Genomic DNA, 21,242 nt, shown 5'->3' with positions numbered 1-21,242 from the left:
CCCCACCCCCCCGTCGCGCTCTCTCCCTTCCCCCGTCGCGCTCTCCCTCTTCCACCCCGTCGCGCGCTCTCTCTTTCCCCCGTCGCGCTCTCTCTTCCCCCCCGTCGCGCTCTCTCTCTTCCCCCCGTCGCGCTCTCTTCCCCCCGTCGCGCTCTCTCTCTTCCCCCTGTCGCGCGCTCTCTCTTCCCCCCCGTCGCGCTCTCTCTCTTCCCCCGTCGGGCTCTCTCTCTCGGCTCTCTCTCTCCCCCATCGCGCTCTCTCTCTCCCCCGTCGCGCTCTCTCTCTTCCCCCCGTCGCGCTCTCTCTCTTCCCCCCGTCGCGCTCTCTCTCTTCCCCCCGTCGCGCTCTCTCTCTTCCCCCCGTCGCGCTCTCTCTCTTCCCCCCGTCGCGCTCTGTCTCTTCCCCCCGTCGCGCTCTCTCTTCCCCCGTCGCGCTCTCTCTCTTCCCCCCGTCGCGCTCTCTCTCTTCCCCCCCGTCGCGCTCTCTCTCTTCCCCCCATCGCGCTCTCTCTCTTCCCCCCGTCGCGCTCTCTTCCCCCCGTCGCGCTCTCTCTCCCCCGTCGCGCTCTCTCTTCCTCCTTCGCGCTCTCTCTCTTCCCCCCGTCGCGCTCTCTCTCTTCCCCCGTCGCGCTCTCTCTTCCCCCGTCGCGCTCTCTTCTCTTCCCCCCCGTCGCGCTCTCTCTTCCCCCCCCGTCGCTCTCTCTCTTCCCCCCCGTCGCTCTCTCTCTTCCCCCCCGTCGCTCTCTCTCTTCCTCCCCGTCGCTCTCTCACTTCCCCCCTCGTCGCTCTCTCTCTTTCCCCCCAGTCGCTCTCTCTCTTCCCCCCCAGTCGCTCTCTCTCTTCCCCCCCAGTCGCTCTCTCTCTCCCCCCAGTCGCTCTCTCTCTTCCCCCCAATCGCTCTCTCGCTTCCCCCCCCAGTCGTTCTCTCGCTTCCCCCCCCAGTCGTTCTCTCGCTTCCCCCCCCAGTCGTTCTCTCGCTTCCCCCCCAGTCGTTCTCTCTCTTCTCCCCCCCAGTCGCCTCCGTCTCTCTCTTCCAACAACATGCCCTCAAAAAAGCCTCTGCACCGCCCCCCCCCACTCGCTCTCTCTCTCTCTCTCTCTTCCCCCCCCCACTCGCTCTCTCTCTTCCAACAACATGCCCTCGAAAAAGTCTCTCTCCCCCGTCTCTCTCTCTCTCTCCCATCTCTCTCTCTCTCCCCCAGTCTCCCTCTCTCTCTCCCTCAGTCGCTTTGTCTCTCCCCCTCAGTCTCTCTCCCCCTGTCTCTCTCTCTATCTCCCCAGTCTCTCCCTCTCTCTCTCTCTCTCTCCACATCTCTCTCGCTCTCACCCCTCAGTCGCTCTCTCTCTCCCCCTCAGTCGCTCTCTCTCTCCATCTCCCCATTCTCTCTCTCTCTCCCCAGTCTCTCTCTCTCACACTCCCAATCTCTGTCTCACACTCCCAGTCTCTCTCTCACACTCCCAGTCTCTCTCTCTCACACTCCCAATCTCTCTCTCACACTCCCAATCTCTCTCTCTCTCACACCCAATCTCTCTCTCACATTCCCAATCTCTCTCTCTCTCACTCCCAATCTCTCTCTCTCTCACATTCCCAATCTCTCTCTCTCTCACTCCCAATCTCTCTCTCTCACACATTCCCAATCTCTCTCTCTCACACATTCCCAATCTCTCTCTCTCTCACTCCCAGTCTCTCTGTCTCACACTCCCAATCTTTCTCTCTCAGACTCCCAATCTCTCTCTCTCTCACACTCCCAATTTCTCTCTCTCTCACACTCCCAATCTCTCTCTCTCTCACACTCCCAATCTCTCTCTCACACTCCCAATCTCTCTCTCTCACACTCCCAATCTCTCTCTCTCTCACACTCCCAATCTCTCTCACACACCCAATCTCTCTCTCTCTCACTCCCAATCTCTCTCTCTCTCACACTCCCAATCTCTCTCTCACACACACTCCCAATCTCTCTCTCTCACACACTCCCAATCTCTCTCTCTCACACACTCCCAATCCTCACACACTCCCAATCTCTCTCTCTCTCACACACCCAATCTCTCTCTCACACTCCCAATCTCTCTCACACTCCCAATCTCTCTCTCTCACACACTCCCAATCTCTCTCTCTCACACACTCCCAATCTCTCTCTCTCACACTCCCAATCTCTCTCTCTCACACACTCCCAATCTCTCTCTCTCACACACTCCCAATCTCTCTCTCACACTCCCAATCTCTCTCTCTCACACATTCCCAATCTCTCTCTCTCAGACTCCCAATCTCTCTCTCACACTCCCAGTCTCTCTCTCACACTCCCAATCTCTCTCTCACACTCCCAATCTCTCTCTCTCACACTCCCAATCTCTCTCTCTCACACACTCCCAATCTCTCTCTCTCTCACACTCCCACTATCTCTCTGCCTCTCACACTCCCAATCTCTCTCTCACTCCCAGTCTCTCTCTCTCACACTCCCAATCTCTCTCTCTCACACTCCCAATCTCTCTCTCACACACCCAATCTCTCTCTCACACACCCAATCTCTCTCTCTCACACTCCCAGTCTCTCACATTCCCAATCTCTCTCTCTCACACTCCCAATCTCTCTCTCTCTCACACTCCCAATCTCTCTCTCACTCCCAATCTCTCTCACACTCCCAATCTCTCTCTCGCTCACACTCCCAATCTCTCTCTCCTTCCCTCTCTCTCTCTCTCTCCTTCCCTCTCTCTGTCTCTCTCTCCTTCCCTCTCTTTCTCCTTCCCTCTCTCTCTCCTTCCATCTCTCTCTCTTTCCTTCCATCTCTCCCTCTCTCTCCTTCCCCCTCTCTCTCTCTCTCCTTCCCCCCCTCTCTCTCCTTCCGTCTCTCTCTCTCTCCTTCCCTCTCTCTCTCCTTCCCTCGCTCTCATTCCCTCTCTCTCTCTCTCCTTCCCTCTCTCTCTTCCCCCCAGTCGCTCCCTCTCTCTCTTCCAACAACAACATGCCCTCGAGAAAGCCTCGGCACCGCCGGGCTCCCCCAGCTAGTTTTAGTATAAATTGAGGGCTGAATTATATTTGCACGGCATGATCTCAAATTCCCTGTCCTCAATCCTTGTTACAATGGACTTGACTCCATGGGGGTTAATTTGACGCTAGGTGAGAGTGTAAAATGGGAGATATTGGACCGGCCGCCCATACACACCCAGCCTGATTTTCATTTCCATTGAGGTCAATGAAAGGAAATATCCGGCAAGGTGTATATTGTGATATCGCTCATTTTACACTATTGCCCAAGGACCAAATTTACTCCAAATGAATAGAAAACTGTGGGTCCAGCAGTGTGACTTTCTGATAAACCACCTACTGGATATAAGACGGCATTGGAACCTCAAACTTACACATCTACATTACATATATATGTGCTCACCAATATCATTCAACAAATTCAATGATATGAATAAAAACACTTACATTTAATATTGACAATATAATTCAATAAACACAATGGCCTAGAAATTCAGTCGGTTGCGCCAGCCGTTAGCACCTTAAGAGAAGTGAATTTCGGGCGCTATGCGTGTAGCGTCCGGGGGCAGCGCGATCTGCGCCTCGCCCCAAATTAAGTACACATTTAGCGCCGGCGCAAAGTTTAGCGCGCGCTCACCTGCGCGCGCAGAAAATGACGTCAGATCCTCGTGCAACGCCCTTTGCGCGCCACGATCCAGAACTTCAGTGGGACCGCCCAATTGTGCGGCCGGCGGCCCGCACGCTTGTTTAGTGGAACGCAACAGAGCCGACGCGGGACCCGGGGAGTGTAAATTAAAGGGCACTTACCCTGCAGTATAAAGGGCAGCCATTTTGCAGCAAACACTCTTGTGCAACGGATTTCTGGAGAGAGACCAAGGAAGACAACTTTCTGGTTTGGGCCCACACTAGCTCAGGTATTTTTGGCTTCAGGCCAGAGCGTTGCAAGTGGCCTCTTGTATATTTGAATGTTTGGCAGCATATTATGGGGGCTGCATGGGGTGCCAACGCTGAGTTTCAGCATCATGTCCATAGGGCTCGCAGACGCGGTGTGAGAGGGGCAACCCTGGCTAGACGCAGAGGGGGCAACAGGCGTCGGCAACATAGGCCTTACCCAGTCAGGGCATACTGCCAGCAGCGCACCTACCTCAACATGAGTGGCGCGAGATGTGTAAAAAGGCTGAGATTCCGAAAGGAGGTGATTGCAGAGATCTGCCATCTGCTTCGCAGAGATCTGCGTCCAAAGCTCAGGAGCAGGACGTCTCTGTCGGTGGAGGCGAAGGTGACGGTGGCCTTGAACTTCTATGCCACCGGCTCCTTCCAATCCGCTGCTGGGGACATAGCTAACATATCCCAGTTCGCCGTGCATTGCTGCATCCGCCAGGTGACCGATGCCCTTTTCAGAAGGAGACGCCAATTCATCTCCTTCCCCATGGCCCTGGAGAGGCAGCATCAGCATGCACTGGGATTTGCAAGATTCACGGCCTTCCCCTTGGTGCAGGGCGCCATTGACTGTACGCATGTGGCTTTGCGGGCACCTGTGGAGCATGCCGAGGATTACCGCAACCGTAAGGGCTACCATTCCCTAAATGTGCAGTTGGTGTGTGACCACAAGCAGCGCATCCTAGCTGTCAATGCCCGCTTTCCAGGCAGCAGCCACGATGCCTTTATCCTGCGGCAGACAACTGTGCGTGACATGTTCAAGGCACAGCCTCCCCCAAGAGGATGCCTTCTCGGGGACAAAGGCTATCCTTTGTGTACCTGGCTCATGACCCCGCTCCGCGCGCCCAAGACCCCTGCTGAAGAGGCATACAACGAGAGTCATCAAGCGAGCAGGAACATAATCGAGCAAACAATTGGCATCCTCAAGCAGCGGTTCCGCTGCCTGGATCGTTCCGGCGGATCTCTGCAGTATTCCCCGGACCGAGTGTCCCAATTCATCGTTGTTTGCTGCATGCTGCACAACCTGGCTCTCCGCAGGACTCAGGCACTGCCACCTCACGTTGGACCACCACCTCAAGAGGAGGAGCAGGAGGAGCATGAGGAGGAGGAGCAGAAGGAGGAGGAGTACCATCCCAGGAGGGAGCGAGAAGGTCCAAGGGCCGTCCGTCGGCGGCTTATTGAACGGCACTTCTAAGCCCCCTGTCAGGGAATGCCTTGTGGCCATGAAGGAACATGAACGCAGCCACTCCGCAAGCCCTCAGCCGGCGAAGGCAACAAACACTTACAGCAACAAACATGGACACTCTCTGATGAAAGAGAAATCTTTATTTTAGACCAATGAAACCCCTTCCCACATGAAACCCAGAAACATTAAACGGCCCCAAAAAACAGTACATCAAATGACTCACTCCCACAACCTGGGGAGGAATAACTGAACATTTGTTCAAAAATGGCCTTCATCCTCGGCCTTAACCCAAAAAACATCCCCAGAAACAAAACAACCATGGCCAAAAGAAACATAGGCATCGCCATATAAAATATCACTTGGCCACACCGTCTACTTCTTGGGCCGCGAGGGCGAGACCTTGTCGAGCCTTTTGGGGCCCCTGCCCGGCCTGCTGCTCCGCCGCAAGCTCTGCCCAGTGGCTGCTGCGAGGCTGGGGAAAGGCTCCTGAGGGTTAGATGTCCTTCCGGCAGATGCCCTTGGGGGGCGGCCTAGATGGGGTTTGCCCCTCGAGGGTCCGGCTGGTGATTGGCGCAGCTGTGCCTGGCCAACATCATTCGTAGCCGCTTGCCGTTGAGGCGCCACTGGGGGAGTGGCGGTGACGGCTGGAGGAATGTGTGCAATCTGGCGGATGGTCGGCCCTGGCTGGTGATGTGCCACTCTGGCACTTGCACGGGCCCGCACTGCAGCATGCGCACCAATCTGCCGAAGGGCAGCCCGCTGTGCTGCTGCAGCGCGGCGGGTGTCCAAGCGATGCCTGGCTGACGCAGCGCGTGTGGCAGCAGTCAGTGCCCCTGTTGCCCTGGTCTGCGACTGCAACAGAGCAGCCACTGTCTGGACGGCATCACTGATCAGCCGGCCACTCGCGGCATGTGAGGCCCCGAACTCGCGCACACTACTAGCCAGGGACTCGATGGCCTCAGGCATCCGTGCCACTACCCCCATCAGCTCGGTGTGCCGGCGATCCGAATCCGGGGCCATTTGATCGAGGTGGCGCACCTCCTCTGAGTTGAAGGTGGCCGGACTGGAGTCCGGACTCTCCCGCTGGGGAGCAGGGGGCAGAGCTGGCCGACCCTTGCCACGTTGCCGGCGGCGACTGGGCCCAGCAACTGCACTCCCCTCCGATCCTTCCCCCCTCTTGGGGGGGAAGGCCACGGACCAACCGCAGCCCTCCTGGGTTGCTGGACGCCACTGCTCCCAGCAGCTCCACTCCCCTCCGGCACTTCCTCCAGGCTCTCCTCCAGGGAAGACGTGTCCACTACTTCGGCATCTGCAGCCGCACCTGACTGCTGCCCTGATGGTCCGCCTTCCTGTTCCTCCTCCTCCTCCTCCTCGGAGGGGCTGTCACTGGCAGCTTCAGGGAGCTCCTCGTCACCAGCTGAAAGCAGGAAGGCACAAGAGTAGCTTTAGAGTGAGGAGAGGGCATCAGCGAGGGAGGCATGACTGGTGGCATTCAGCGCATTGGTCGGACAATGGCAAAGGAGGTAGATCGGATGCGCAAGTGCGACGAGAGAGGTCCAAAAGGTGATGTCCATACCATTGTGGCCCAGAAGAGAGTTGGCATCTCCACAGGCGATGGGCCCAATCACCCGGGGTTCCATGAGGTGACTCACGCGCTCCTCCAGGGGAGTGAGCTCCTGGATCTGGGGGCGGCCTCCCCCGATCTGCTCCTGGTGCCTTCAGTTGTTGGCAAGTTTAGCCTGCAAGAGAAAGGACGGCCTGTAAGTATGGTGTGTAGCCCTGATGTGGTGTGCACTGCCTCCCATGGTGGAATAGCTTGGCCAGTGTGTAGCCCTGATGTGGTGTGCGCTGCCTCCCATGGTGGAATAGCTTGGCCAGTGTGTAGCCCTGATGTGGTATGCGCTGCCTCCCATGGTGGAATAGCTTGGCCAGTGTGTAGACCTGATGTGGTGTGCACTGCCTCCCATGGTGTAAAGTGCAAATGTGCAATTGATGTTCATGACTGTCCCATAGCTGCTGGCTGAGGGCTGGCCATTAGGGCTTTCAGGTCCCTTTGCCCATCATGTCAGGTGTACATGCAAGGATGAGGAGGAGACTGGAAAGGGTACTCACCCTGACAATCCTGGTCAGGTCATTAAACTTCTTCCGGCATTGGACATTGTCCCTGGGGGCATCACCGGTGGCCGACACCCAGTGGGCGACCTCCCTCCAGGCTTTCCTATAGACGCTGGTTGGAGGCTTCCTGCCAGTGTCCGGGAACAAGATGTGCTGTCTCTTCTCCAAGGCCCTCACCATCACCTTCAAGTCATGGGCTGAGAAGTGCAGGGCACGCTCACGGGCCTTCTGTACCATTGCCATGGCTCCTTCTGATCACCAGCAGTGTTCAGGCCTAGCTGGAAGGCTGCAGTGTGCAGGCCGTTGCAGCAGAGCAAGTCGACCCTTCCCCCTTTAAGAGCTGGCCGGCGCCACGGTGTCTGCTGTCAATCAAGAAATGACCGCACCTGCGCTGCGCCCGGCCTCGGCGCTATCCCTCTGCACCGCCGGCTTAGCGCCTAAAGATAGGCGTGCAACGCCAGTTTTAGCGCTCAAGCAACCTCTTAGGGCGAAGCTACTGAATATCGGCGAAGTGCCATTGACTTTACGCCGGGCGCAAACTTTAGTGCCCGCCCGACTTTACCGCCCCAAAAGTGGCTATACTGAATTTCTAGGCCAATATTTCCAATATGATTCAATAAATGTGATATTTCCAATGTCATTCAATAAATGTTTTACTAATATCACTCACTAAAAGTAATATTACCATGAATCGTGTGGGTAATTTTAAATTGTGGCCATAGTGTACAGCGGGCAATATCAGGTCAGCGGTCTGTTATAAACCTCGCCCAATGGAAAGGGATTCCGAGCGAGGTGTAGAACGGGTGGCCGGTCCGATATTGACTGTTTTGCATTTTTGTCTGAAGATTTAAAAATTACTCCAATAAATAAATATGATTAGTTACATGTAAAACAACCAGCAAAATCATTCAATAAATACAATATTGTGAATATCATTAATTAAATGTAATAATACAAATGTCATTCAATAAACACTGGTGGTTGGGGGTGGGGATTTTTTCTTCTATCACCAGGTGATATGTGGCCAATGGTAAATCGGCCACCCACTTTACACCATGTTCCATTTTCAGAAAATCAATTGAGGTGAAAAACAGCAGCTGATTTTACCTGGCGATGAAAGCCACATTCAACTTCAGCAGGGTTGCTAAACGAGCGATAGAGGAAAAGCCGCCTGTTATATACCACGGCCCATTTTACAGTGAAGGGAATGGAAAGGTACATCAGGCAACATGTATAAACAGCAGCCTCGCTGCTACTGCCCATTTGACACCCACCAACATTGAATTTCACTCGCAGTATCACCGATATCGTTCATTGGGTTAATGTTACCTTCCAGAGACGGTATAAATAGGCGATATCCAAATAGTTGCCCATTATATACCTTGCCTGATGTTCCCTTCTACAGAAAGCAATGGAAGGGAAAATCAGGCGGGGTGTATAATGGGTGGTCCGTTGAATATCGCTGATTTTACGCTGTCCCCCAAGTTAAAATGACCCCTATCCTTCGCTGCGTTCATTCAAACAATTTCAGATAATTATCCCTGCCCCCATTTTTCATGCAGTATGATTTTTGCCATTCCCATTTGCAACATTTTATCTTTCCTGCCTCTTACAAAAGTACAGGATTTTCTTTCTATTTCTTCCTCCCCTCCTAACCCCCCGACCCCTGTCTCTGCACCTGCTTAATATCTGTTACATCTCCAGCTTTTTCCAGTTCTGATGAAGGGTCCCAGACCTGAAACGTTAACTCTGTTTCTCTCTCCACGGATGCTGCCTGGCCTGCTGAGTATTTCCAGCATTTTCTGTTGTTATTTCAAATACACTCACTTGATGCTTGTTTGTTCTGCTGCAACCACCTATCAACCTGTTCCTTGATGATTCCGTGGAAACCAGCTTGAGTGATTGTGAATCCTTCCCAATAACTCTTGTCAAATGCTTCCGCCATCCATTGCTGTCTTGGAACAGTTATTTTCATATTTTTGTCATAATAGTCTATCTCACAGCCATCCAAACGCCCCATAACACTATACTCCGGCAGATCAGCACTCCTATGGTTCAGAGTGTAGTAATATAGCAGAGAGTGAGACTCTAGGAGATAATAAAAAAAATAATGGGCATATCAAATATTAGAAATGTCAGTTTGCTAAACAACTTGAGAAAAACTAATTTATCCAGAAAAGTGCGAGATCACTGAATATTTTGCCACCGCTCCCGTGTTAAACCATTGCAGAGTAGGCAAAATGAACCTTAATATTAAATATCATCAATTTCCAAGAATATTCCCATTTTCAAAATAAATGAAAAATGTTATGGTTCGAATAAATTGCACCAGCTCATCTAATTTGTTAATCGTAACTTTAAGATTTTAGTCCCACGTCTGACCTGGGGATTCGTTGGTGACTTAGTGAGGGAGTGCACCCAGAATTATGGTACGAGGCCATGCAGAATCCATCCCTGGTGTGCGCGCAGAGATCTGCACCCAGCCCGCTGCTTGTAGTGACAATAAAATTGGCCTCAGATTTTCTGAGCGAAAGAAGGAAAAAGCAGCTTGAATATATGCAAATTGGGGTTAAAGGACGTTATCAAGACCCTCAACAACAGTTCCCTCTCTGCCCACATTGTTACCCCTAGTTCCTGATCCTGCCTGAAAACTGGAACCAATCGGAAGATATTAAAGGGACCCTCAGTTGTTCTCAAATAAAATGCTGGAATATTTGGGAGACATTTTTCTTCCATTATGTTGTGGGATTTCACGACTTAAACCATTTAAAATGCATGTACTGGCTGCTGAATATTTTGAACTGTTAATTCCACTTATGGTAATTCCACTCTGGAATGTAGTGAAGGGTCTGTTGTGATTGGAGGAGAGTCATGGGAAGTGTGGAGGAAAGGATTAGTAGTGCAGCGGCTAAGCTCAGGCAGGGCAGACCACAAGAGAGATATGAAGCCGAGTCTGACTTTGGCAGTGCTAGTGAGGTCATTAAGTTTCTTCCTGCAATGCAGCCAGATTCTTGGGAAAATGGGCTGTAAATTTGTCTTGGGCGGCAGCGCAGAATGGGTGATAGCGAATCAGCAGCCAGCTTTGCCCATCATCTGAATTTCTATCGGATTGAAGTCAATGGAAAAGAAAATTGGGCGATAGACAAAAACAGGCTGTCGATAGCCTTCAGCCGCTTTTGGCTAATGTCCACTTTATATCCAATGTTGCTGCCATTGGCTTGCTCATCCACATCCCGCCGTTACGCTGACTAACTTGACAGGCCTATCGTTACCTATTAGTGAAGACGAGGACCTCAATACCGGTGCAAACTTGCTCTACAAGCGCTTCCACCGCTGCCCCAGAGAATGGGAGGACACCTGACCATGTCATGCAGCCTGATGCTCTAGTAAGGTCGCCCTGCATTAGTCAACCTTGAAAAGTGCACCATCCCTTTAAGGGACTGCAGACTGCAGGCTGCCTTCAAATCAAAATAATTGGTGCTCAGTTGAAACCGGACGGTTTGCACCTGGGCAGGGTCAGGACCGATGTCCTAGGGGGAGTGTTTGCTAGTGCTCGGGGGGAGCATTTAACCTAAAATGGAAGGGGGTTGGGAACCTGAGCAGGGGGACAGAGGAAAGGGAAACAATGATAAAAGCAAAAAATAGGAAGGAGAAAAACAAAAGTGTCAGTCAGGGAAATCAACGGTTTAAATCAAACATGGCCACAGTAAATAATAATTCTAATCAGTCGAAGAGCGTTAAAAAGCCAAGCCTGAAGGCTTTGTGTCTTAATGCGAGGAGCATTCGTAATAAGGTGGATGAATTAGCTGCGCAAATAGAGGTAACCGAATATGATGTGATTGGGATTACGAAACATCGTTCCAGGGTGGTGGAGGCTGGGAACTCAACATCCAGGGGTATTCAATATTCAGGAAAGATAGGCAAAAAGGAAAGGGAAGTGGGGAAGCATTGCTGGTTAAAGAAGGGATTAACACAATTGTAAGGAAGGATATTAGCTCTGATGATGTGGAATCTGTATGGATAGAACTGAGAAATACCAAGGGGCAGAAAACGATAGTGGGAGTGGTATATAGACTTCCAAACAGTAATGCGGAGGTTGGGGATGTCATTAAAAGTGACATTAGAGAAGCGTGCAAAAAGGACACAGCAGTCATCATGGGTAACTTTAATCTACATATAGATTGGGCTAACCAGATTAGTAACAATACTGAGGAGGAGGAATTCCTGGAGTGTTTACAGGATGGTTTCCTGGACCAATATGTCGAGGAACCAACCAGACATCAGGCCATCTTAGGCTGGGTATTATGTAACGAGAAAGGATTCATTAGCAATCTTGTTGTACGAGGCCACTTGGGTTGGAGCGATCATAATATCATCGAATTCTTCATTAAGATGGAGAATGAAGTAGTTGACTCAGAGACTAGGGTCCTGAATTTAAATAAAGGAAACTACGATGGTCTGAGGCGCGAATTGAGTAGGATTGATTGGGGAATGTCACTCAAAGGTTTAACGGTGGATAGGCAATGGCAAACATTCAAAGACCGCATGAAATACAGAATTTGTTCATCCCAGTTTGGCATGAAAATAAAACAAAAAAGGTGACTTAACCGTGGCTAACAAGGGAAATTTGGGATAGCATAAGATCCAAGGAGAGGACATACACATTGGCCAGAAAAAGCAGTAATCCAGAGGATTGGGAGCAGTTTAGGATTCAACAAAGGAGGACAAAGGGATTAATTAAGAAAGGGAAAATAGAATATGAAAGTAAACTTGCAGGGTATATAAAAACTGACTGTAAAAGCTTTTATAGTTATGTGAAGGGAAAAAGATTGGTGAAGGCAAGCATAGGTCACTTGAAGTCAGAGGCACGGGAATTTATAATGGGGAACAAAGAAATGGCTGACCAATTACATACATATTTTGGTTCGGTCTTCACAAAGGAGGACACAAATAACCTCCCAGAGATGTTGGGGAACATAGGGTCTGAAGAAAGGGAGGAACTGAAAGAAATCAGTATTTGTAGGGAAATGGTGTTAGGGGAATGGATGGGATAGAAGGCTGACAAATCCCCAGAGCCTGATAATCTACATCCTAGGGCACTTAAGGAAGTGGCCCTAGAAATAGTAGATGCATTGCTGGTCATCTTCCAACATTCGATGGAATCTGGAACAGTACCCATGGATTGAGGGTAGCTAATGTTACCCCACTATTCAAAAAAGGTTGCAGAGAGCAAATGGGGAACTACAGACCAGTAAGCCTGACATCGGTAGTGGGGAAAATGCTAGAGTCCATTATAAAAGATGTAATAGCAGAGCACTTGGAAAACCGTGACAGGATCAGACAAAGTCAAAATGGATTTACAAAAGGTAAATCATGCTTGACTAATCTACTGGAATTTTTTGAGGATGTAACTGGTAAAATAGATAAGGGAGAACCAGTGGATGTGGTGTATTTGGACTTTCAGAAGGCTTTCGACATGGTCCCACATAAGTGATTAGCGTGTAAAGTAAAGGCACATGGGATTAGGGGCAAGGTATTGACTTGGATAGAGAACTGATTGGCAGATAGAAAGCAAAGAGTTGGAATAAACGGGACTTTTTCTGAGTAGCAGGCAGTGGCTAGTGGGGTACCGCAAGTCTCGGTCCTTGGACCCCAGCTATTAACAATATATATTAATGATCTAGATAAGGGAACTAGATGTAATATCTCCAAATTTGCAGACGACACAAAGCTGGGTGGGTGTGTGTGCTGTGAGAAGGATGCCGAGAAACTACAGGATGATTTGGACAGGTTGGGTGATTGGGCAGAAGCATGGCAGGTGCAATGTAACGTGGATAAATGTGTGGTTATCCACTTTGGTGGCAAAAACAGGAAGGCAGATTATTATTTGAATGGCAATAGATTGGGAGAAGGGCAAGTGCAAAGAGACCTGGGTGTTCTTGTGCACCAGTCGCTGAAGGTAAGCATGCAGGTGCAGCAGGCAGTTAAGAAGGCAAATGGTATGTTTGCCTTCGTAGCAAGAGGGTTCGAGTACAGGAACAAAGATGTCTTGCTGCAGTTGTACAGGGCCTTGGTGAGACTGCACCTTGAGTATTGTGTGCAGTTTTGGTCGCCTTATCTGAAGGAGGATGTTCTTGCCATGGAAGAAGTGCAGCGAAGATTCACCAGGCTGATACCTGGGATGGCAGGAATGACGTATGAGGAGAGATTGTGTCAATTGGACTTATACTCACTGGAGTTTAGAAGATTGAGAGGGGATCTCATCGAAACCTATAAAATTCTGTCAGGCCTGGACAGACTAGATGCAGGAAGGATGTTCCCGATGGCCAGGGAGTCCAGAACCAAGGGTCACAGTCTAAGGATAAGGGGTAAGCCATTTAGGACTGCGATGAGGAGCAATTTCTTCATGCAGAGAGTGGTGAACCTGTCGAATTCTCTGCCACAGAGGGTGGTGGAGGCCAGTTCATCACTATGACAGAGCCTGGACCTGGACCTGGGAGAGAGCAGCATCGGCAGAACTTAAAACTGGCGGCAGCAGCGAGGCCCGACCACAGAGCCTGCACCTGGACCTGGGAGAGAGCAGCATCGGCAGAGCTTAAAACCGGCGGCAGTGAACGAGGCCCGACCACAGAGCCTGGACCTGGACCGGGGAGAGAGCAGCATCGGCAGAGTTTAAAACCGGTGGCAGCAGCGAGGCCCGACCACAGAGCCTGGACCTGGACCGGGGAGAGAGCAGCATCGGCAGAGCTTAAAACTGGCGGCAGTGAACGAGGCCCGACCACAGAGCCTGGACCTGGACCGGGGAGAGAGCAGCATCGGCAGAGCTTAAAACCGGCGGCAGTGAACAAGGCCCGACCACAGAGCCTGGACCTGGACCGGGGAGAGAGCAGCATCGGCAGAGTTTAAAACCGGTGGCAGCAGCGAGGCCCGACCACAGAGCCTGGACCTGGACCTGGGAGAGAGCAGCATCGGCAAAGCTTAAAAGCGGCGGCAGCAGCGAGGCCCGACCAATTCAGCAGCAGGGGAGAGAGGTAAAAAGTAATGAAAGTGTGACGTCAGCAGGAAGAATGTAAGTGATTGGTTGGTGAGTATTTCTCTCTTTTTTAAACATTAACTCTGGTTTATCGTTTCTAAGGTCTCTCTGGTGTAGCGGGGACTGTTGGTAAAACTATTTAGCTGTAGTGTAATTAGTGGGATTGATTGATTTAATTTAAACCCAATTAGTTAAAGGGTAAATCATGGCAGGACAGCCCGGCCCTGTGATCTGCTCCTCCTGCGATATGTGGGAACTCAGGGACATTTCCTGCATCCCTGACAACTATGTGTGCAGGAAGTGCACCCAGCTGCAGCTACTGACAGACCGCATTGCGGCGCTGGAGCTGCAATTGGATGCATACTGGAGCATTCACGATGCTCGGGACATCGTGAATAGCATATTTAGGGAGTTGGACACAACACAGGTAGAGGTTGGACAGGAAGAAAGGGAACGGGTGACCAACAGGCAGATTACTAGGCGCAGGCAGGTAGTGCAGGGGTCCCCTGTGGCCATCCCCCTCTCCAATTGATAAGCCATCCCCCCCAACAGTACTCAAAGTGGTGTATCAGAGGAAGGCAGCAGCAGCCAACTTCCTGCACCAGGGGTGGCTCTGCTGCACAGAATGGGAGGAAAAAGAGTGGTAGAGCTAGAGTAATACGGGATTCAATTGTAAGGGGAATAGATAGGCGTTTCTGCGGCTGCAAACGAGACTCCAGGATGGTGTGTTGCCTCCCTGGTGCAAGGGTCAAGGATTTCTCTGATCGGCTGCAGAGCATCTTGGAAGGGGAGGGTGAACAGCAAGTTGTCGTGGTGCATATAGGCACCAACGATGTAGGTAAAAAGCGGGATGAGGTCCTAAAAGCGGAATATAGGGAGTTAGGAGGTAAATTAAAAAACAGGACCTCAAAGGTAGTAATCTCAGGATTGCTACCAGTGCCACTTGCTAGTCAGAGTAGAAATAGAAGGATACTTCAGATGAATATTTGGCTAGAGGAATGGTGCCAGGGGGAGGGATTCAAGTTCCTGGGACATTGGAACTGGTTCTGGGGGCGGTGGGACCAGTTCAAACCGGACGGTCTGCACCTGGGCAGGGCTAGAACCGATGTCCTAGGGGTTTTGATTGCTAGTGCTGTGGGGGAGGGTTTAAACTAAAATGGAAGGGGGTTGGGAACCTGAGCAGGGAGACAGAGGAAAAGGAAACAAGGATAAAAGCAAAAGATAGGAAGGACAAAAACAAAAGTGGCAGTCAGAGAAATCAACGGTTTAAATCAAACATGGCCACAGTAAATGATAATTCCAATAGGTCTAAGAGCGTTAAAAAAACAAGCCTGAAGGCTTTGTGTCTTAATGCGAGGAGCATTTGTAATAAGGTGGATGAATTGGCTGCGCAAATAGAGGTAAATGAAGATGATTTGGTTGGGATTACGGAAACGTGGCTCAAGGATGGCCAAGACTGGGAACTCAACATCCAGGGGTATTCGATATTCAGGAAAGATAGGCAAAAAGGAAAGGGAGGTGGGGTAGCATTACTGGTTAAAGAAGGGATTAACACAATTGTAATGAAGAATATTAGCTCTGATGATGTGGAATCTGTATGGGTAGAATTGAGAAATATTAAGGGGAAAAAAACATTAGTGGGAGTGGTATATAGACCTCCAAACAGTAAGGCGGAGGTTGGGGATGGCATTAAAAGGGAAATTAAAGAAGCGTGCAATAAGGGCACAGCAGTCATCATGGGTGACTTTAATCTACATATAGATTGGGCTAACCAAATTGGTAACAATACAGTGGAGGAGGAATTCCTGGAGTGTTTATGGGATGGTTTCCTGAATGAATATGTCGAGGAACCAACCAGAGATCAGGCCATCTTAGACTGGGTATTATGTAAAGAGAAAGGATTGATTAGCAATCTTGTTGTACGAGGCCCCTTGGGTCAGAGCAATCATAATATGATTGAATTCTTCATTAAGATGGAGAATGACGTAGTTGACTCAGAAACAAGGGTCCTCAATTTAAATAAAGGAAACTACGATGGTCTGAGGAGCGAGTTGGGTAGGATTGATTGGGGAATGGCACTCAAAGGGGTGATGGTGGACAGGCAATGCCAAGCATTCAAAGACCGAATGGATGAACTACAGAAGTTGTTCATCCCAGTTTGGCATAAAAATAAAACAAAAAAGGTGACTCAACCGTGGGTAACAATGGAAATTAGGGATAGCATAAGATCCAAGGAGAGGACATACAAATTGGCCAGAAAAGCAATAATCCTGAGGATTGGGAGCAGTTCAGGATTCAACAAAGGAGGACAAAGGGATTCATTAAGAAAGGGAAAATAGAATATGAGAGTAAGCTTTCAGGGAACATAAAAACTGACTGTAAAAGCTTTTATAGACATGTGAAGAGAAAAAGATTGGTGAAGTCAAGCATGGGTCCCTTGCAGTCAGAATCGGGGGAATTTATAATGGGGAACAAAGAAATGGCAGACCAACTAAATACATATTTTGGTTCTGTCTTCACAAAGGAGGACACAAATAACATCCCAGAAATACCGGGGAACATAGGGTCTGATGAAAGGGTGGAACTGAAAGAAATCAGTATTTTAGGGAAATGGTGTTAGGAAAATTGATGGGACTGAAGGCCGATAAATCCCCAGGGCCTGATAATCTACATCCCAGGGTAATTAAGGAAGTGGCCCTAGAAATAGTAGATGCATTGCTGGTCATCTTCCAGAACTCGATAGACTCTGGAACAGTACCCATGGATTGGAGGGTAGCTAATGTTACCCCACTATTCAAAAAAGGTGGCAGAGAAAAAGCTGGGAATTATAGACCGGTAAGCCTGACATCGGTAGTGGGGAAAATGCTAGAGTCCATTATAAAAGATGTAATAGCAGAGCACTTGGAAAGCAGTGACAGGATGGACAAAGTCAACATGGATTTACAAAAGGTAAATCATGCTTGACTAATCTACTGGATTTTTTTGAGGATGTAACTGGTAAAATAGATAAGGGAGAACCAGTGGATGTGGTGTATTTGGACTTTCAGGAGGCTTTCGATAAGGTCCCGCATAAGAGATTAGCGTGCAAAATTAAGGAACATGGGATTGGGGGCAAGGTATTGACTTGGATAGAGAATTGGTTGGCAGACAGAGCAAAAAGAGTTGGAATAAACGGGTCATTTTCTGAGTGGCAGGCAGTGACTAGTGGGGTACCGCAAGGATTGGTCCTAGGACCCCAGCTGTTCACAATATATATTAATGATCTGGACGAGGGAATTGAATGTAATATCTCCAAATTTGCAGATGACACATAGCTGGGTGGGAGGGTATGCTGCGAGGAGGATGTCCTGAAACTCCAGTACGATTTGGACAGGTTAGGTGATTGGGCAGAAACATGTCAAATGCACTATAATGTGGATAAATGTGAGGTTATCCACTTTGGTGGCAAAAACAGGAAGGCACATTATTATTTGAATGGCAATAGATTGGGAGAAGGGGAATTGCCAAGAGACCTGGGTGTTCTTGTGCACCAGTCGCTGAAGGTAAGCATGCAGGTGCAGCAGGCGGTTAAGAAGGCAAATGGTATGTTGGCCTTCGTAGTAAGAGGGTTCGAGTACAGGAACAAGGATGTCTTGCTACAGTTGTACAGGGCCTTGATGAGACCACACCTTGAGTATTGTGTGCAGTTTTGGTCGCCTTATCTGAGGAAGGACGTTCTTGCCATGGAAGGAGTGCAGCGAAGATTCACCAGGCTGATACCTGGGTTGGCAGGAATGACGTATGAGGAGAGATTGTGTCGATTGGGCTTATACTCACTGGAGTTTAGAAGATTGAGAGGGGATATCATCGAAACCTATAAAATTGTGTCAGGCCTGGACAGACTAGATGCTGGAAGGATGTTCCCGATGGTTGGGGAGTCCAGAACCAGGGGTCATAGTCTAAGGATAAGGGGTAGGACATTTAGGACTGAAATGAGGAGGAATTTCTTCACCCAGAGAGTGGTGAACCTGTGGAATTCTCTGCCACAAAGGGTGGCGGGGGCCATTTCATTAAATATATTCAAGAAGGAGTTGGATATATTTCTTAAGGCTAAAGGGATCAAGGGATATGGGGAGAAGGCACGGACAGGGTACTGAATTTGAATGATCAGCCATGATCTCATTGAATGGCGGAGCAGGCTCAAGGGGCCGAATGGCCTACTCCTGCTCCTATCTTCTATGTTTCTATATATTTCTTAAGGCTAAAGGGATCAAGGGGTATGGGGAGAAAGCGGGGACCGGGTACTGAACTTGGATGATCAGCCATGATCGCATTGAATGGCAGAGCAGGCTCGAGGGGCCGAATGGCCTACTCCTGCTCCTATCTTCTATGTTTCTATGTTCATGTGTCTGAAACCGGTTCACGAAAATTATACAGTCCCCACCAACTTTATCAATCAGATGGGCGGGGCATAGCTGGCCAACCCACCAGAACTATCCCGGAGTCTCCAGGAATTAAAGATTAATCTCCTGGACACCGCTACAAGAAACTCGGGAGAAAGAAAACAATAACATTAAAAAGTTGCAATTATAACAATATTGGAGATGGGGAATATAGGCGGGGTGACTGGGCTGGAGGTCATGTGATGAATGCTCCTGGAATGGTCCAACCAGAGTTGTCAACACGTCGGCCTGATTCATCGCACATATCCCCATCTACGATTGAGGGACACTACTTCAGTCCTGATGTAAATCTCTGGCAAGTTTTTTAAGCGTGTAGCGCCACACGAGCCCTATCGTCACCTCGCCACTCCAACCCGCTCAGGAGCTCTCCCAGGGCATCCGCAAGGTCCGAGGCAGTCAGTGTAACCCGGACTAAACATAGGGTAGTCAGTGAATCCCGGATAAAACACGGGGCAGTTAGTAAATCCCGGACGAAAAACGGGAGCAGTTAGTGTAACCTGGACTAAACACGGGTCAGTTAGTAAATCCCGGACTAAACACGGGAGCAGTCAGTGTAACCCGGACGAAACACGGTGCAGTCAGTGTAACCCCGACTAATCATGGGGCAGTCAGCGTAACCCGGATTAAACACGGGGGCAGTCAGTGTAACCCCGACTAATCACGGGGCAGTCAGTGTAACCCGGACTAAACAAGAGAGCAGTCAGTGAATCCCGGACTTATCACGGGGCAGTTAGTAAATCCCGGACTAAACACGGGGACAGTCAGTGTAACCCGGACTAAGCACGGGGCAATCAGTGTATCCCAGAATAAACACGGGGCAGTCAATGTAACCCGGACTAAATAAGGGGGCAGTCGGTGTATCCCAGACTAAACACGGGGCAGTATGTAAATCCCGGTCTAAACACGGGAGCAGTCAGTGTAACCCGGACTAAACAAGGGGCAATCATTATATCCCGGACGAAACACGGGGCAGCAGTGTAACCCGGACTAAACATGGAACAGGCAGTGTAACCCGGACTAAACCCGGGTCAAATACGTTGTTCATATCGTGTAATAATGAATATAGCCGCACAATTCCTGCCATTTGACTTACCAGGAATCACCCTTTGAAAAAAGTAAAGGCTCAGTAAAGCAAAGAGGAACATGTTTCAGGGAGTCGCTCAGTTAAAACCCTGCACAGCGAGACGGGAAGGTTTAGTCGTTGACCGAACCCCTCCCACATTATTCTGCTTATCTCGTTCAGTGAAACTCATTCTATCCAATGGGAAAGAAATCACCTCCCGTCACTGGGGAGGGAATTTTTGGCTCTATTCCCAGCATTAGGAACTGTGGGCAGAAGTGGATTAGAAAAGAACACACTGGTCAATGGCAAAGACTTGAAACTGGAGGAAGACTGAGACACAAATTGAAAGCACCGGCGAGAATATTTCCCACTGAACCTGATCGGTAGCGATTATAGAGCTGGCTGTTAAAAGCAGCAGCAATCTCCAATCCTGTGCTTTCCCCTTCTCAGAACAGGTGCAAACTTTACTGGCAAATACAGCCTCGCCCTGTTAAGGTCAATGAAAGACCAATCACAGGCTGGTCACTTTCACTGTTTCTGCTGGGTGATAGAAAGTTTACAAGCTACACAATCTGAAAATGCAACCCTCCTCCCTCTCAGTGGCGGTGTAAATCTATCTGCTGTGAACAGATTGAGGCTCTGCTATAATAGTGAAAAGAGGAATTTCAGGCCAAGCTACAAATACACTTGTTCATTGACTCTCATCACTCGCTGCACCGCTGGACAATTTCTACCTGAAATTACTGTTGGCAATATTAGTGAGACATGTTATTGTCCACTGTTGTAACACAGGTGATATCCCACTTGTTTTAAACAGGCTGCACCATTAAAATAACAGGCAAAGGAGTGTTATACCAATATGGTAAGCATTTCACCTCCAACATTCCCAATATTAATCTAGGAACAGGAGCAGGCAATTCAGCACCTCGAGCCTTTTTCCACCATTCCATTAGATCATGGCTGACCTGTATTTTAACTCCATCCAATCATGGAATGAAACAGCAGAGATGGAGGCCATTCGGCCCATTGTGCCTTTGTCTGCTCTTTGGTAGAACGAGTCAATGATTCTCACTCACCTACTCTTTCCCCATAGATCTATATTTCTGTTTTCCCTCTAAGTATTTGTCCAATTCAATTTTCAAAGTTCCTGTTAAATCTGCTTCCACCTCCCTTTCATTCAGTGAATTCCAGATAACAACAACTCGCTGCGTAAATAGTGTTTCCTCATGTCGACTCTGGTTCCTTTGCTAATCACCTTAAACCTGTGTCCTCTGGTTACCGACCATTCTGCCACTGGAAACAGTTTCTCCTGATTTACTGTACATGATTTTGAACACCTCTATCAAATCTCCTCTTAACCTTTTCTGATCTAAGGAGAAAAGCTGCAGTTTCTCCAGACTCATCACATGATTAAAGTCCCTCACCCCCGGTACCATTCCAGTCATGGCCCTGACATAATTTCCAAAAGTGTGGTGCCCAGAA

The 21,242-nt window shown here is 49.5% G+C and overlaps 1 protein-coding gene across 3 annotated transcripts in view; it reads right to left on the bottom strand.

Annotated features, from left to right (window-relative positions):
* LOC147095589 (class I histocompatibility antigen, F10 alpha chain-like) overlaps positions 1–21,242 on the bottom strand; it is a 62,623-nt gene that overhangs the window by 18,738 nt on the left and 22,643 nt on the right. For 2 of the 3 annotated variants that reach the window (XM_085974706.1, XM_085974708.1), the window contains exon 2: positions 9,050–9,310. In XM_085974706.1, the coding sequence (XP_085830832.1) occupies positions 9,050–9,310 (261 nt within the window). Of the gene's footprint in view, positions 1–9,049; positions 9,311–19,790; positions 20,137–21,242 lie in introns of those variants that run through there. The other variant, XM_085974707.1, reaches the window with a different exon arrangement.

This window comes from Somniosus microcephalus, unplaced genomic scaffold (genome assembly GCF_052327205.1).
Source record: "Somniosus microcephalus isolate GS21.2 unplaced genomic scaffold, FLI_Smic_1.0 unresolved_chr1, whole genome shotgun sequence".
NCBI classification, from domain to species: domain Eukaryota; kingdom Metazoa; phylum Chordata; class Chondrichthyes; order Squaliformes; family Somniosidae; genus Somniosus; species Somniosus microcephalus.
The sequence above is the reverse complement of the archived record's forward strand: the minus strand, read 5'-3'. Positions and strand labels throughout refer to the sequence as shown.